Source organism: Hemiscyllium ocellatum, chromosome 7, assembly GCF_020745735.1.
Source record: "Hemiscyllium ocellatum isolate sHemOce1 chromosome 7, sHemOce1.pat.X.cur, whole genome shotgun sequence".
Lineage (NCBI taxonomy): Eukaryota > Metazoa > Chordata > Chondrichthyes > Orectolobiformes > Hemiscylliidae > Hemiscyllium > Hemiscyllium ocellatum.
Window position 1 is genome coordinate 46,939,041 of NC_083407.1, and position 17,333 is coordinate 46,956,373.

The window sequence follows — 17,333 nt, forward strand, 5'->3', positions numbered from 1 at the left end:
AAAGTAACTAATTTGTTAACATAGAGAAGTCTATATAATATTTTAATGAAGAGTCTACAGGGATCCCATTCATGCTTTGCTGGATAATGACTTTGGACGTTTAGTAATCTCACAGTAAACACTAGTAGTGCCCTACCCCGCCTACTTGCAAGTTTTTCTCATTCAAAAGTTAGTATTAGACCCTTCTGAATCTGTCAAACCCTAAACTAAATGGGAAAGCTGCATGTTAATAATCTTTTACTTTGAAATCTATAATTTCTTCCAAGTACTAAAATTAATGTGCAAAACAATGTAATGAATTTCAATGACTTTTTTTTAAAGAAAAAGACTTTGACCTATGTTATGCTGCAATTTGTTCCAAAACACTTCCTTGTATATTTATATCCCAGATTCCTTTATCCAAATTATATTTTAAAGTGTATATGACCTCCTTTTTTCCTAGTATACCAGATTAGAATAATCTAACTGCATGCATAAGAACATAAGAACCAGAAGCAGGAGTGGGCCATCTGACCCTTCGAGTCTGCTGCATGATTCACTAAGGTCATGGCTGACCTTGTCATGGCCTCAGCTCCTCTTACCCACCCTCTCAGCATAACCATTCAATTCTTTACTGTTCAAAAAATTATCTATCCTAGCTTTAAAAGCATTCAATGAGGGAGCCTCAACTACTTCACTGGACAGGGAATTCTATAGATTCACAACCCTCTGGGTGAAGAATTTCCTCCGCAATTCAGTCCTAAATCTTCTCTAATTTTGAGGCTATGCCCTCTTGACCTAGTTTCATTCACCAGTGGAAACATCCTTTTTACTTCTATCTTATCTATTCCCTTCATAATTTTACATGTTTCTATAAGATTCCTCTCATTCTTCTAAATTCCAATGAATATAATCCCAGTCTATTTATAAGCCAACACCCTCAACTCTGGAATCAACCTAGTGAACCTCCTCTGCACAGCGTCTAGTGCTAGTACATCCTTTCTCAAGTAAGGAGACCAAATCTGCACCAAGTACTCCAGGTGTGGTCTCATCAACACCCTATACAGCTGAAACATAGCCTCCATGTTTTTAAACTCAATCCCTCTAGCAAAGAAGGTTAAAATTCCATTTGCCTTCTTAATTACCTGTTGCACCTGCAAACCAGCCTTCTGCCAAGGATTGTCACTCTTAAGTAGTCTAGACCCATTGAATTCTCTTTTTTTTCTGTTGGGTTTAGAGTGTCCTAAGATTCTGTCATGCTGTGACTGTTGTGTAGGTGTGAAACAAAACTGTTTCACACCAATGTTGCTTTTAACGTACAAATGCAGTCAGAACTGTAACAGGAGCAATGCTGTTAAAGGATGTGTGGAGGAGGTTGTCTCACTTTGCTTTGTTTTGGAGTCAAATCAAGCCTTGATTTTCTATTTATATAACAAGTTTAGAGTTTGTGCATAGTTGTAACTGTAGCTCCTGTAACTGAGATTAAGGAAATGCTGGTGATTCACTAAGTTAAATTAATTTGAATACTTTAATTCAGTTAATCATACTAACACTTATTTGGGAGACAAATGAAGAAATTGCCAACACGAATTTCTTGCCTTATTGACTGAATGTAAAATTAAATTCTTAAATTTCAGTAATTGTTCGAGATTTCAGAATTAATTCCCATTTAGACACTTCCAGGAATAGTTGTCAGCAAATCAGGAATTTATAGCTCCTGATTTGCTATACATTTACATTAGTGAATGGAAAAATCTGAGAGCTGTGAGGTTAGTTTCCTATCCAGCAGTCCTTGTAAATGCTGGTCCCTGCTGAATGATTGTAATTTGGCAAATAATCCCTTTTGTTTCATCTTTTAGTGTGAGATTCAAGTCTATATCCAAGAAATCAGTGCTCTTTTCCACTTTCCACTCTGTATGAAACTAATTTAGGAATAGAAGACAAATAGGGCATGAAGTAGGTCATTTTATTTATCAAGCATATTCAGTCTACACAACATATGCATGTCCTGTCATGAACTTGAGCAAGTTGATTTCAGTTTGAAAGCAATTGTGTTACATTTCCAGGGAATCAGTCTAACTTTGAAGCTTTCATCAAGACCTAGCCAGTTCCTTTGTGCAGATGTAATTTTCATCAACTGTGCCATCGTTATATGATGAGTAATGATTTTTGCATATAGTTTTTGCGTTTGATTTTTTTTTACAATAACTCATTTTTTAAAAAAGTATCAATTAATGCAATATTAACATATGATGTCTTTGTACTTTTTTGGTTCTAAGTTAGAGAACTAATTCTTTTAATTATATTTTATTCTCAGAAAGGACCAAACAAGACACCAGTGGCTGCAATATTTCTTGTGGGACTTGTGACTATGGCATTTATCTTTATTGGACAAGTGAATATTCTTGCCCCAATAGTCACCATCAACTTTATGCTGACTTACAGTGTGGTAGATTACTCTTACTTCTCTGTATGTATGAGCTATGATATTCAGCAAAATGAAAAAGAAAGGAATAAAGTAAATGCTAGCACTTATAAACTAACACCAAAGCTGAACTCAGAAGGCCCACTTAAAAATGGATCTACTGGCCTAATAAAAGGAAGTACAAATGGATCTTTGCTTGAGTTCAATAAAGATATGAATCAGATCTTTCAAACAGTGCCTCATAACAGGAATGCAAAGGTGGAAAAAAACAATAAAGGAAAAGTTGTGAATCAATCTATCCGATTAAAAAAAGCAAGAGTACCTGCTAAACAGACACTGCAAAACAGTTTTATGTTGAACCTTGACAACACAAATGCAACATTTAAAGAGGACATCAACCAGGTTGCAGGGACAGAGCTTGCAGATAACATGCCTGAACAGAATGCAGGAGACCTGTCCAGACAGGATGTAGGACATCACCAGCATTTGGAAAATCCTTTTGTACCTCAAGTCGTGGAAGCCAATCTCAATGTTGAAAGCAACATAATTGAGCCTTCAGAATACTGTTATACAGACACAGATGATTCAACAGAAACAAAAGGATATGGTAATTATTTTTGGAATAGTTGATCAGTCTTCCAGCTTTTTATGCAATCTTGAGGATAGTATTTCATTAATTAATATTAGAAACTTATCTCAGGAATCACTGATCTATCACATCACATCGGGTAGAAACATTTTGAATTAAGTTTTGAATGTAAGTAATTTAATCATAATTAATGTCTGTCTGTCTGATTTAGTCAATACCATTGCTAAGGAAGGTTTATGACTTCTTTTCCATCTACCAAGCCAAACTAAGTTCTCTCATAAACTTTCACTGGTTGCTAATAAATACAGGCCATAAATACTTTAGCAAAAGATGCTCTCTTCATTCCAATTTCCTGACTAAGTAACTCAGTAAACTGAGTGACTGATAAATCAAATTGAGCATCAGTGTATTGATGTATTAGCTGATATTTTTCAAGAGTTTTATCCTAATATTTCCTGGAGGATTTCCAATATAGACAATGCAATGGAATCAATCCTAGTGTTTGATAGTATGCCAAGTGATCCATGTCACCCTATGTAACTGTACAATTCTTCTCATTCCTCCACCAATTTGGTTGCTCTGCTATGAAATGCTTTTCCATGTCTTATAATCTTATATTCCAAAACGTAATTCATAAGCTCCAAAATGTGTAAGATGTAGCTGTCCTTACCTGGTACCATATTAAGAGGACAGTATAATGAACAATATTTGTTTCCTACTCCATTATAAAATTAAAATCCTGTCCTCATCATTCTCTCCCTCAATAACCTCTCTCATATTTACTTTTCTTGCCATGTCTATCAACCTGGAGTCCTGCGCACCCCTCTTGACTCTTCCAGGCATCTTGGTTCTCAAACTCCCGCTGTAAAAAACCTCATTTTAAAAAGTATTACAAAAATGACTTATTTTCAATTAAGTTTTCCTAAACTTTCTCTCAGGAGAAAGTGAGGACTGCAGGTGCTGGAGATCAGAGTTGAGGGCCTGATGAAGGGCTTATGCACGGAATGTCGATTCTCCTGCTCTACGGATGCTGCCTGACCTGCTGTGCTTTTCCAGCATCATTTACTCGACTCTAAATTTTCTCTCAGTTCTGTTCTAATGATTGGTGTTTTAAAGACACAATAACAACCGGAAATCATGATTCATAATCATTAGTAGAGCAAAGGGCAGTGACCTGAGATCCCTGAAGTCATAAAGTTAGGGCCATGGAGTTTTTATTGCTTGCAAAGAGATCTTTTGGCACATATTTTGTGGGCGGCACGGTGGCACAGTGGTTAGCACTGCTGCCTCACAGCGCCCGGGTTCAATTCCCGACTCAGGCGACTGACTGTGTGGAGTTTGCACGTTCTCCCCGTGTCTGCGTGGGTTTCCTCCGGGTGCTCCGGTTTCCTCCCACTGTCCAAAGATGTGCGGGTCAGGTGAATTGGCCATGCTAAATTGCCCGTAGTGTTAGGTAAGGGGTAAATGTAGGGGTATGGGTGGGTTGCGCTTCGGCGGGTTGGTGTGGACTTGTTGGGCCGAAGGGCCTGTTTCCACACTGTAAGTCTAATCTAATCTAATCATATTGTCCATTGACAGTCATCAAGCATCCATAAGTTCTAATCCATTTTCCAACACATAGCCCATAGCCTTGTATGATAAACGTTTTAACTGCTCATCTAAATAATTTTTAAATGTCTTGAGAGTTCCTGCTTCTACCACCCTTTCAGGTAGTGAGTTTCAGATTCCTGCTATCTTCAAATTGAACATTTATCCCTCAAATCCCTTCTTAGCTTCCTCGCCCTTACCTTAAAACAGTACCCCATTGTTATTGATCCCTTTACTAAGGGGAAAAGTTTCTTCCTATCTACCCTCAGAATTCTGTACACCTCCATAAGACATAGGAGCAGGAATTAGGCCATTTAGCCCATTGAGTCTGCTCTATTAATCATGGCAGATAAGTTTTTTCGACCCCATTCAGCCGCTTTCTCCCTGTAACTCTTGATTCCATTGACAGTCAAGAAACTATCTATCTCTGTCTTAAATATACTCAATGACCTAACTTCCACAGTCTTCTTCAGTAATGAATTGGTCCACAGGTTCACATTCTCTGGCTGAAGAAGTTTCTCCTTACCTCCATTCTAAAGTGTTCTCCTTTTACTCCAAGCCTGTGCCCTCGAGACCTAGTCTCTCTTGCCAATGAAAACATCTTCCCAACATCTATTCTGTTCAGTATTCTGTAAGTTTCAATGAGATCCCCCCCTTGACCAGATACACTCCCCAACCCCTCAACCTCTCTAAGCAAAATCATGTAGCCTATTTAATCTCTCTTCATAGCTGAATTGCTCCAGCCCAGACAACATCATGTGAATCTCTTCTGCACCCTCTCTAGTACATTCTATGTTGTGGCAACCAGAACTGCACACAGTACTCAAGCTGTGCCTTAATTAATGTTGTATACAGCTCAATCATAACTTCCTTGTTCTTGTATTTAATATCATGACTAATAATATCAATACCCCACTTACTTGCTTTCTAAACTTGCTATCGACCTGTCTTGCTGCCTTCGAGAATTTGTAGACATGTCACCAAAGTCTCTCTTACCTTTATAGTTTCTAGGGCCTATCATTCAGTGTTTACTCTCATGCAGTTAGCCCTCTCAAAATGCATCACGTCACTCTTTCAAGATAAATTCCATTTGCCACTATTCAGCCCATCTGACAAGCCTATCAATATCATCCTTTGGTCTAAGGCTTTCCTCTTCTATATTCACCACATCAACAATTTTAGTGTCACCTGAAAACCTGCCGATCATACATCCTACAGTTTTGTGTTAGAGTTCATATTTCATTACATGATGCACATCACCAAATCCACTGCAGTTTGGAAAACCTCTGAAATTTTAGGAGGTTTTGAAATAATTGCATTTCTTCCAGTTATACACCATTGTCACTTTGCATCAGCTCAGGCATTTAAATCATTTGTGGTTTGGGCACCAAATGTCACATGTTGGAAAATTGGCAATAAAATGACAAAAGGTAATAGATGTCATTCAAAATGCACATTACCACACACCCTGTGTTGCAGAAAGTCTGTAATACGCCATTCTTTTTATTTACTGTTTTCAACTTGGCACTGACTAATCAGTGAATCTGTAGAAAATGCTTTGACACAAAGATTATACTGAAGATGCATGCAGAGCAAGAGGGTAACTATTGTTCTTTAATTCCAGCTATCAATGCAGCTTTATTTCAGAAACATTGTTCGATAGAAATAAAGATGATTTTTATTAACTGTTTGACAATTCTGATACTGTTTCATGTTGAAAATTAACATTTTTTTTAATCTTCTTGTAAGTGAAGAAAGATGGAACTATTTTAAATTCAATGAAGGAAAACATTATGCTTTGTTATACTGAAGATAGCATTCAGTAGAATTGCATTATTAATAGCAGACACAAGTGTAATATCAGGGATTATGAGCTGTCAAATAACTTTTATATTGTTATTCCTGATCTGTAGGTTCCATTGAAAGGCAGAAGTCTCAGGAACCAGAGATTTACAAGATGCCAAGATCATTTTATTCTAAACTTTGCAATCGTTGGTTGTCCTTACTTGGTGTAAGTATTTGGTAGAAACTATTCTATGGCACAGTAAATGTAGCATTTATGTAACACTTTCAGAATGGATTATGTTAAGATTTCCCTTTTATGGAAGACATAAATGCTTGTTTATAATTGGTGTATTTATGTCCCATAAAAATCTTATGACCATGTAGGTTACCACCTTGTTCAATGGTTGTTGCTTTTTTTTTGCTGAATGTGTCATTTTCACATTTCCCAAAGTCAGCTATTTTAATCTTCTTCATTATTCATGATTTTGAACAAGTTCTTTAAGCTTTGAATCTGGATTAGTGGTTAACTGTAATCTTCTACAAGATTGTGCGCTCTGTCAAAACTTCCAAATGTTTTTCTGAACCATTTTAAAAACTCTGCATATTGCATTTGGGAATTGGGTGGTTCATTGGCTTAGCCTAGCACCTTTGGGATGTCAATTTGAATACAGTCCAGATTGGCTCAAAAACGTCCTATGGTTCTTGCCTACAAAGATACTAACTATCTTTTCATAGTCTGCATTGGGCTGACTCAGCAAGCAAATATTCCTAATAATTTTGCAGTAATTACTGATCATTTACACATTATACTCTACATTGGAAATAAAAAATGCAGATTGAGTGACTGCTTTGCAGGATACCTCCAGTGTGTGTGGAAACATGACCCCAAGTGATTCATTTGGAAGGCTGAATTTGAATGCTGAATGCAGGGTTGAAGACAGGATTTTTGGCATTGTGGAGGAACAGTGGGATCTTGGAGTCCATTTACATACATCCCTCAAAGTTGCCATCCAAGTTGATAGGGTTGTTAAGAAGGCCAATGGTGTTTTGGCTTTCATTAACAGGGAGATTGAGCTTATGAGCTGGGAGGTTTTGCTGCAGCTCTATAAAACACTGGTTAGACCCACACTTGGAATATTGTGTCCAGTTCTGGTCGCCGTACTATAGGAAGGATGTAGGTGCTTTAGAGAGGGTGCAGAGGAGATTTACTAGGATGCTGGATTGGAAGGCGTATCTTATGAATTGGAAGTGCCAGTGTTGGACTGGGGTGGACAACATTAAGAATCACACATCACCAAGTTATAGACTAACAGGTTTATTTAGAAGCACTAGCTTTCAGAAATGAAGGAGCAGTGCTCTGAAAGCCAGAGCTTCCAAATAAGCCTGTTGGACTATAACCTGGTGTTGTGTGATTTTTGACTTTGTCTTATGAAGAGAGGTTGAATGAGCTTGGGCTTTTCACACTGGATAGAAGAAGGAAGAGAGGTAACTTGATAGAGGAGTGCAAGGTTATGAGAGGCATAGATAGAGTAGATAGACAGAGACTTTTCCCAAGACAGAAATGATTATCGCAAGGCGTCATAATTTTAAGGTTATTGGAGGAAGGTATGGGGAGATATCAGAGGTAGGTTCTTTATGCAGAGAGTGGTGGGTGTGTGGAATGCATTGCCAGCGATGGTAGTAGAGTCACAGACATTAAGGACATTTAAGTAACTGCTGGACAAGCACATGGCTGGAAGTAAATTGAGGGGTGTGAAGGTTGGGTTGATCTTAGATTAAGATAAATTCTCGGCACAACATTGTGGGTCGAAGGGACTGTACTGTGCTCTACTGTTCTGTGTTCAATGCTCTAACCTTCCTGCAGCAGGTCATTTTAACACAAAGTCCCACTTGTATGCCTACTTGTCTGTTCTCTGCATGCTGCAATGCTCCAGTGAAACACAGCGCAAACTGGAGGAACAACATCTCATCTTCAGACTAGGCACTGTACAATATTTTGGACTTAATATTGAGTTCAACTCTTCAAAGTGTGAACCAACACCCATTTCTTCACTTTCTTTTAGCTTTACTCGTTACATTCTCTGTCGCCATGTCCTTTATCTCCTGCCCACACTCTCACGGGACTGTCTGTTCTTTCCAGGCTAGCAGTGAGACACAGCATTGTTCTGCCATTCTCACATTCCAATCACCTAAGCTGAACTATCAACATATTTTCACCACCAGCTCTCTACATCCCTCCCACCCCCACCTCAACTATAACATAACTGCTGCCCCCTCCACACTTCTCTTCATGGATGCTGTCTGACCTGACCTGATCTCCAATTCATTTTAATGGAGGATTTTAAATAATAAATGCTGCAAATTGTCCAGTGCCAATATGTCTTTTCAGAACGGTCCAGAGTATTCTAGATAGGGATGACCCAATGTCATGTGTAAACTTACAGGGGTAACTTGGCGAAATAATAAAAGAAGTTGTTAACTGAGTGAGTTCAAGCACTAGTTTAAAGTGAGTTAGTAAGACACATCTGTTTGAAAGATTGGTTTTAGCCCTCATAATTAATTGCTGATTGCTATCATTGGACAGCAAATGACAGGCTACCCCCGTCCTCCAGCCTACTCTACTCGGAGATCACAAATGGCATCCCAAGAACCTATATAAACATTTCCTTTGTCCCTCAGCAATCCTGAAATCTGCCACTGTACCTTAGCTAGCCAACTCTGTATCTTTGGTGAAGTGAGTTAGTAAGACACATCTGTTTGAAAGATTGGTTTTAGCCCTCAGTTTCAAAATTATTTGCTGATTGCTATCATTTAATTTGCCTGCAGAAAGTAAATTGGCAAACTGCAGGTTTAACATTCAAGTGTTTATCAGATGCAATTTACCTGGAGCAGTATAGGAAAGCTCCACTTGTCCACTTTCACCAAAGATACAGAGTTGGCTGGCTAAGGTACAGTGGCAGATTTCAGGATTGCTGAGGGACAAAGGAAATGTTTATATAGGTTCTTGGGATGCCATTTGTGATCTCCGAGTAGAGTAGGTTGGAGGACGGGGGTAACCTGTCATTTGCTATCCATTGATGTATTCAGAATTGAAATTTCTGCCATTGGTTTCTGATCATGCTGATTCTGAAGTCATATCCCTTACTAAGGGTAACCATGAAGTAGTAGGTCATGAAGTACAGGAGTTACTTCCTCCTATGTTTGAAGGGAAGGCAGAAAGCGGTGAACCTGTTATCTTCCTGATTCCTCCTGGTCAAGGATGGGATGGGAAAGGGAAAAGGCAAGGAGGGTCTTTCTGTCCAAATGGCAATCGAAATCCTTCAGTGGGAAATTAATTGACCTCATTCTCTCTGAAGGGAGGCATGTGCACCACATATTTAGGCCACCCAGTAAAAGCTGATGTCCTCCCTGCAGGCTCATGGGAAGCGGGTGGAGCACTGACTTCTTGATTGGGCACCTAAGATTCATAGACGGGCCAATTCTGACAATGTTCCCCTGGTCCCCACATTGTGACGTGCCCACCTGACATATCTCTGGGCAAAATCCTCTTGTTCCTGCAGAGGTGGATTTGGAGATGGGGAGAGCTCATAATTAGGGAGGATGATGGTGGACCCAAATCCACACCTCTTCGTCACCACCTAGAATTCAGTTCTGGGCAGGAAGACCCATTGACATCTTTCTGTTGTGTCTCGAAATGTGGCCTTTAAATGATCAGGTAAAGACCACTTAACATTCCATTGGAGTCAGCCCAATTGCAAATGGCTGCCATGGACCAGTGATAGTATTCCTATCCCTGACACAGGAGACCTAGGTCAATCCAAACCCTCTTCACAGCTGTATAGTAGCATCTCTGAGCAAGTTGCAAAAGAATTGCATACTTTAAAAAAAATCAACCCAACTGCAAGTGAGTATGTATTCATTTGATGCTATCAAAAGCTGCCTTCCTGCAGGTAGCTTGTCATTTTGGGGAGATAGGATACCTCTGTCAAAAGCATTCAGTGCCAGTTTGAGGGATTGGGCATAAAGCAGGGGGCATTTCTGGGGCTCCTCCCTGCATCCTACAACCCAAGAATTCTCTCCTTCAACTAACTGGTTACCTTTGTTAAAGATCCTTTGCGATCCTGGGACTCTGGATTCTCTTCTTTTAATAGCCATAGCTGCCTCCAAGCTCCAGCCTCTGATTTAGACTTACATTCCTGGGGGCTTGGCCCTAAAAGAAGGCCTTGTTAATTGCCTGGTTGATTGGTGGGCACTCACCAGTTGTCTATAACCAGCTCTACAGCTGACTGACAAGACACACAACAGCTCAAAGAGAAATTGGCCTTCCACATGGCTGGTTTGGGCCGTTTGTAATACCAGCAGGAGTCATTATTTCTGGAGCTGCCAGTATTTGGAGGTAGGTTCCATGACTGTCAAGTCGCGGAAGCCCTGATTGTATTCCGTTAACTCCTCCATTGTCTAGGGATACCATCAATGCTTTCAAAAATGGACACTTCTGTTAAATTTGGCCCAATTTCTCCATATGTCCTTATCTATGATGAATATTATCCTTAAGATTTCCACACTTTTGTGAATCACTGACTTCTTGCATCATCATAAAACTGTTCAGGATATGCACCATTTCTCAGTTGCCCAATGCCATATTCCTATTGTTATCTATGAAAATCCTTGCTTTTTGCTTTTTCCTTTTTCACTCTGTTAATCCAGATTTTCCCATTGAAATGTTTTGACATTTTACTGTTTCTGAATGGTAAAATTGTGATAGAATGTTCTATTTCTCAGGAACAAGGATGGAAATTAAGGAATGTGTCAGATACCAGCCAAACAAGGCAGCTTTTCTTACTCCAGTCATAAATAAAATTAGTGAAAGCAGATCAGAAATCTGCTTGTCAGATTGATTCTCTGGTTTACAAAACATTCCACAGCACAGCAAGTGTGAAAAATCTAGACAATTCATGTTGTGTACATCAGGATTTCTTTTTGTTTTTAAGTTTGTATGTTTGCTCAATAATTACTTGTATATTCTGCTTTGAAGTTGTACATCGGTTAACTTGTCGATGATCTTCTGTGTTGATCTTTCAATATTTATAAGTGTTACAACACAAAATCTAAATTAGCTGAATGAATATAAAAATATCATTTACCAAGAATTCCAGGGTGATGTATTTGGGATACATGCACATTATTGACTGAAAGGTAAAAAAAAAACAAAGTTTTATTTGAATATAGGTTGACATATGTTCAATTTTATTAAAGTGATTCCTAAAAAATGCTTAGTCAGTTCAACTATTTTCATCAAATGTTAATTGAAACAAAATTTGTATTGTGTATTCAATATCTGCAAATTATTTGAATGTCCACATAAATATTAATGATGCTTTTGGAAATATTTCTATGAAATTGTGTGCCAGGCTTGCTCTTTGAGTAAAGAATTGAAGAGTCAGGTTAAGACATGACATTTTATAGTTGATTTAATTTTGTTATTTTTTTCATAGGCAATAGTGTCGATTGTAATCATGTTTGTAATTCACTGGATTTATGCTTTAATTAACATTGCTGTGGCATTTTTCATCTACATTTACATTGGACAAATGAGTCCAGGACTTCCTCCTGGTGAGTATATTTTTAAAAACTATACATTATTTTATAACATATTACACATTTAATCATTTCTTGCAATTTTATGTTTTTCATGAATATGTGAACAGGAGCAGCCCATTCAACATTGGGTCAACTCCACCATTCAGTAAGATCAAGACTGATTTGGTTTTGGCCTTACCTTGGCATATCTGCATAGCCCTTAATAACCATCGATTTCTTTATAGGTCAAAAATCTATCTAACTCCGTTTTAAACATACTCAATGATATCCACTGTTTTCTGAAGAAAAGAATTTCAAAGACCAACCTTAGTTACGACAAATGCTAGATTTTATTCTGGGTGTAATTGGATTTTTACGTAACTAGAAATATACCATGAAAATAAACATTTCATGATCAGAAATAATGAAGAAGATAGTCTTGCACATATCAATATACTTGGAGTCATTTTCCAACTTGACACTCTTGGTGGAAAACTTCACCTGCTGGGAACATATATCAGAACTTCAGGAATGTTCTAATTTTAATGCTTGAAAAATCAATTGCAAACTTAAATTTAATATGCATTCTTTGGCGTACAATGTTTCTCACTGGGATCTCAAAGTCTCAAGTAACTTTCTCTGTGGTTTTTGTCATAAAATTTATAATGTTGGATTAATGCATTTAGCATAAGATGGTTCAGTGACTAATCTTTTATCACCTTTTTATTTCATCCCTTTCATTTTTCTCCAAATCAATTCAACATGACTTCCAATGAGATTCATTTGTTCTGTTGAGTATAGTAGGGAAGAGCTGAAAATGTGTTGCTGGAAAGGCGCAGCAGGTCAGGCAGCATCCAAGGAACAGGAAATTCGACGTTTCGGGCATAAGCCCTTCATCAGGAATGAGGAAAGTGTGTCCAGCAGGCTAAGATAAAAGGTAGGGAGGAGGGACTTGGGGGAGGGGCGATGGAGATGTGATAGGTGTGATACCTATCACATCTCCATCGCCCCTCCCCCAAGTCCCTCCTCCCTACCTTTTATCTTAGCCTGCTGGACACACTTTCCTCATTCCTGCCCGAAACGTCGAATTTCCTGTTCCTTGGATGCTGCCTGACCTGCTGCACCTTTCCAGCAACACATTTTCAGCTCTGATCTCCAGCATCTGCAGACCTCACTTTCTCTTATAGTAGGGAAGATATTGTTTCATCAAACGCTGCATGCAAAGAACAAAGAACAATTGTCATTGTTTCTGGCACAAGAACTAGTTTAACTTGTAGAGAATAAAGGATTAAAAGTTGCCACAAATGCGTAATTACTGTTGGAAAATTAACCTGTTAGCTGTAACAGTTAGTTTATTGTGAAAATTCCAGTTCACCATGTTCTATGAAAGAATTACATTAAACTGTAATCACTTCAAATGCTTTTTAAAATGCATTAAAATCTGAATTGCATGACTAATCACATGCTGCACCTTCTGTCGCTCTGGCCCAGTACCAACTAATGTTTACAAGTGTTGAGGAGAGCAGATTTCTCATTATTCTGAAGTAATTTTTATTTTCTTTTTAATGAGACCCTCATGCTGCAAAGGGGGCTTTTCCATTTTGGGATAAAGATGGTACCATCAAGCATTAGCTTACTCTTTGTGTATTTTCCATATCCAGTTACATGAAGAGAGAAGCAAAATAATGCATATCCTGGGAATTCAAAATAAACACAGAAAATACTGGAAAAACTCAGATGTCAGAAGCTCTGGAGAATGAAACAATGTTAATTTCAGATCTGTGACACAAAGTTCATTTAGACTATTCCAAAAGGTTGCTTTATCAGATAATATGGGTGTATGTTATTTTGTGAAGAAAAGGTTCCATGCTAAACTTTATAAGTTACAACAAGGCTCTGATCACAGCATTAGATTCATTCATGAAAAAGGTGTTTTGGTGTTGTAGCCAATGAGGCATACTTAGCAGGTATGTTGTAATTAGCTGCATTAGATTGTATTTTAGCTGCATAACCTTACATTTTTTTTGGTATTCCTTTTTAGTTCAGTAATTTGCAACCATGTATTATTCTACATCTGTCATTGTTGCTCAAATGTAAAGTGGTGTAAATATTGCAAACCTGCTCTTTCAGGCACTGTTATGAACCTCTGGATGCAGGGCCTTCAGATATCCCTACAATAGCTTGTATCATTTGTGACAGCACTGCATCAGCTGGTACCGCCTGTTTAGAGAAATACAACTGTACCATTACTGTAACCTTACTGCACTCTGCTTGTAAGTGTCTTTGTGAATGGTTCATGGGAGCCATTAAGCACACATCATTTGAAACATGATGTTAGAGAGATGTGGTTGAAACTATGTGAATTGTCAGACTTGTAGGACAGCTAGGTAGTGTAGAAAACACAGCAGGCAACAGCCAACTGGAAATTTATGGATCTTCAGAGCTGTAAGAGAATCAGCTACAAAAAGAAACAACAAAATAAAAGTTAAAAATACATTCTGCAATGTGAATTATGAGGTGCATTATAAAGATTGGTGCATTTTCCATCTCCTGTTGTGGGAATGAAAAGCTAGAGAGCCATAGAGGTTCACAGCATGGAAACAGGCTCTTCAGCCCAACTTGCCCAAGCCATCAGTTTTCACCATTAAATTAGTCTCATATAAGAGTCACAGAGGTCTACAAGATAGAATTGGATTTTTCCCTCCCAACATTCGGAGTTAAAACTATGGAATATCAGCAGAAGTAATTTTTGAAAAAAAATGCCTGAGCTTCTAAAAATTGCATCCCTGCTATGTGCTGGGGGAACTGTGTTAAAAACACTTGTGCAACTCAGACCTCACTGACAAATAGAAAAGTCAGACAGGAGAGATTTTGCAGGTTTTGAAGACTTATTTTGAGTCCTTTATTCATGTTACTTTGGAACAGTTTTTCTTCAACATGAAGCAGAGAGGGAGAATGTTGATCTGTATGTAATTACACTGAAACATGTAGCTGAATCATGTGAGTTTGAACAACTGAAAGAAGATCTGATCAGGGATAGGAATTTGATGAGTTGCAAGAGATTGAGCTGTAGAGATATGTCACCTGAGAGACAAGAAACTTACTCTCAAAAAATATCAACATGTGCAGAAACTCGAGCATTGTCAGTCATGAGGTAGAGTACAGAAGAACAGATGAGACTTTGCATTTTGCTGAGCCATATTCCAGGCCAAATGAAAACAACTGATTGGAATAAAGAAAAGATATTTGTGGAAAGTCAAAGCTAAATGGCAAATATTGCAGAGGTCATCTCACGAAGTGAAGGAAAGCCTGATCAGTGTGGGGAAAACAATGATGCAAGAAACTGAATCACTTTGATCCAACAGTTCAGCCAGAAAGAAGCTAAACAAGCCCAGAAAGATGGCCGCTGAAGAGCTACCAGCCAAGGATTTTGATGAATCATTTTTGCATATACACCATGTTAGCATCATCAGGTCTAAAGTGTTGAAAGATTTATGATTGTTAGACTGATGACTGCAGAAACAAACCACAAGTGTTGAGTAGACTGGTTCTTTCTGGAACATTATGAGCTTTACAGACCTGTGTGAAGTGGCTCAAGGTGAGGACTTGAAATGAAGCTCTTGAAGTTAGGGGTGAGGCTATATAATTGAACAAGAGGTGAAGAGAAACTAGATTAGATTAGATTAGATTACTTACAGTGTGGAAACAGGCCCTTCAGCCCAACAAGTCCACACCGACCCGCCGAAGCGCAACCCACGCATACCCCTACATTTACCCCTTACCTAACACTACAGGCAATTTAGCATGGCCAATTCACCTGACCCGCACATCTTTGGACTGTGGGAGGAAACCGGAGCACCCGGAGGAAACCCACGCAGACACGGGGAGAACGTGCAAACTCCACACAGTCTGTCGCCTGAGTCAGGAATGGAATGATGCTAATGTCAAGAGAGCCCAAACAAATAAGAGCTGGAAAAGTAACTGACAATTTACACAGACTGCATTAACAATTTGATAGCAGCAGAAAAAAAAGTCCCTGGAAAACTGAAGTATGCATGGTTCCAAAGGAACCCAATAAAGCTTTGAAGGACTCTCATTATCCCATGCCAATCATTGGAGCAATTTTGCCACATCCAGCAAATGCAAAGGATGTAAAGAATGGTGAGTTGTAAAGCTGGATGAAAGTGGCAATTTTCAAATTACATCCTTCGGCTACTATTTGAGAGATACAGATAGTTGCACATGCCGTTTGGCATTTCCATTGTTCTGGAGAAGCACTGTTATAGGAAATATGCAGGAATGAATAAGCTTCCTGGAATAGAAGCTGTTGTGGATGGTCTATGTGTGTGAATACAGAATGGAAGAAGCCATCACATTATCATGATCAGAATCTAGTGTGATTACTCGAGTGTGAGAGAAATAGAGAGAGAGAGAGCTTCCCAGTTGAAAATTGATTCTGAGGAAGATACAGGTAACTGAAAGTGCCCAGAGTTAAGAATATCAGTTATGTCCTCGCAGCAAAAGGATGTCTCTTAGATCCTGACAAATTTCAAGCAGGCGCAGAGATGCAGCAACCATCAGACATGAAAGAAACAATCTGTTGGATTTTTAAAGGAAAAATCTTGCCGTATCTATCATCAGGGTGTGAATCTTAATGCATACTCATTGCTAAGGACACAGAACAAGAAACGGAGTTCTTTGGAATCAAACAATAATTATGATGATGTCAGTGCTGAGTCCTACAATGTCAATGAAGAAGTCATCCTCCAATGTGATGCCAGTGAGACATGACTTAAAACAACTCTTGGCGAAAGTGAGGACTTCAAATGCTGGAGATCAGAGTCGAGAGTGTGGTGCTGGAACAGCACAGCAATTCAGGCAGTATCCGAGTAGTGAGACAATCAACGTTTCAGGCAAAAGCCCTTCATCAGGAGTGAGACCAGGTTAAAACAACCCTGATACAGCAAGATCAACCAGTTGCATTTGCATCCAAGGTGTTAATGCAGACTAAACACACTACATTGAAAGTGTACTTGGTTATTATTTTTGCTTTAATTGCAAATGGGTAAGACAAAGTGACAGTGGAGTTCAACCACAAGCACTTTAAAGCTTCTTCCTCAATCTGCTTCTCTCTGTTCCAAAGTCTACAAAAGATGTTACTCCATTTGCAAAGGTATCATCTAGAACTGACACACAATCAAGTGATCAAATCAACAGATCTATATTCCCGATGTAGAATCACAAGCTGAGGATGCAAAGACTGTGTGAGACCTTCCAGCGACAGCTTGACAAATGTGAAGTACTAGTGTCTTGCTCAATTCAGGAAAACTATATAGCAAGATAAAATTCTGCAAATTCTGTAGGAAATAGAAGTGGGAGGTTTAGCCT

General features: G+C 38.7%; 1 protein-coding gene across 4 annotated transcripts in view; it reads left to right on the forward strand.

Annotated features, from left to right (window-relative positions):
• Positions 1–17,333, forward strand: part of slc12a8 (solute carrier family 12 member 8) — a 150,086-nt gene that overhangs the window by 122,137 nt on the left and 10,616 nt on the right. For all 4 annotated transcript variants that reach the window (XM_060827162.1, XM_060827164.1, XM_060827165.1 and 1 more), the window contains exons 11-13: positions 2,297–3,011; positions 6,494–6,591; positions 11,861–11,978. In XM_060827162.1, coding sequence (XP_060683145.1) covers positions 2,297–3,011; positions 6,494–6,591; positions 11,861–11,978 — 931 coding nt within the window. The remainder of the gene's footprint in view (positions 1–2,296; positions 3,012–6,493; positions 6,592–11,860; positions 11,979–17,333) is intronic.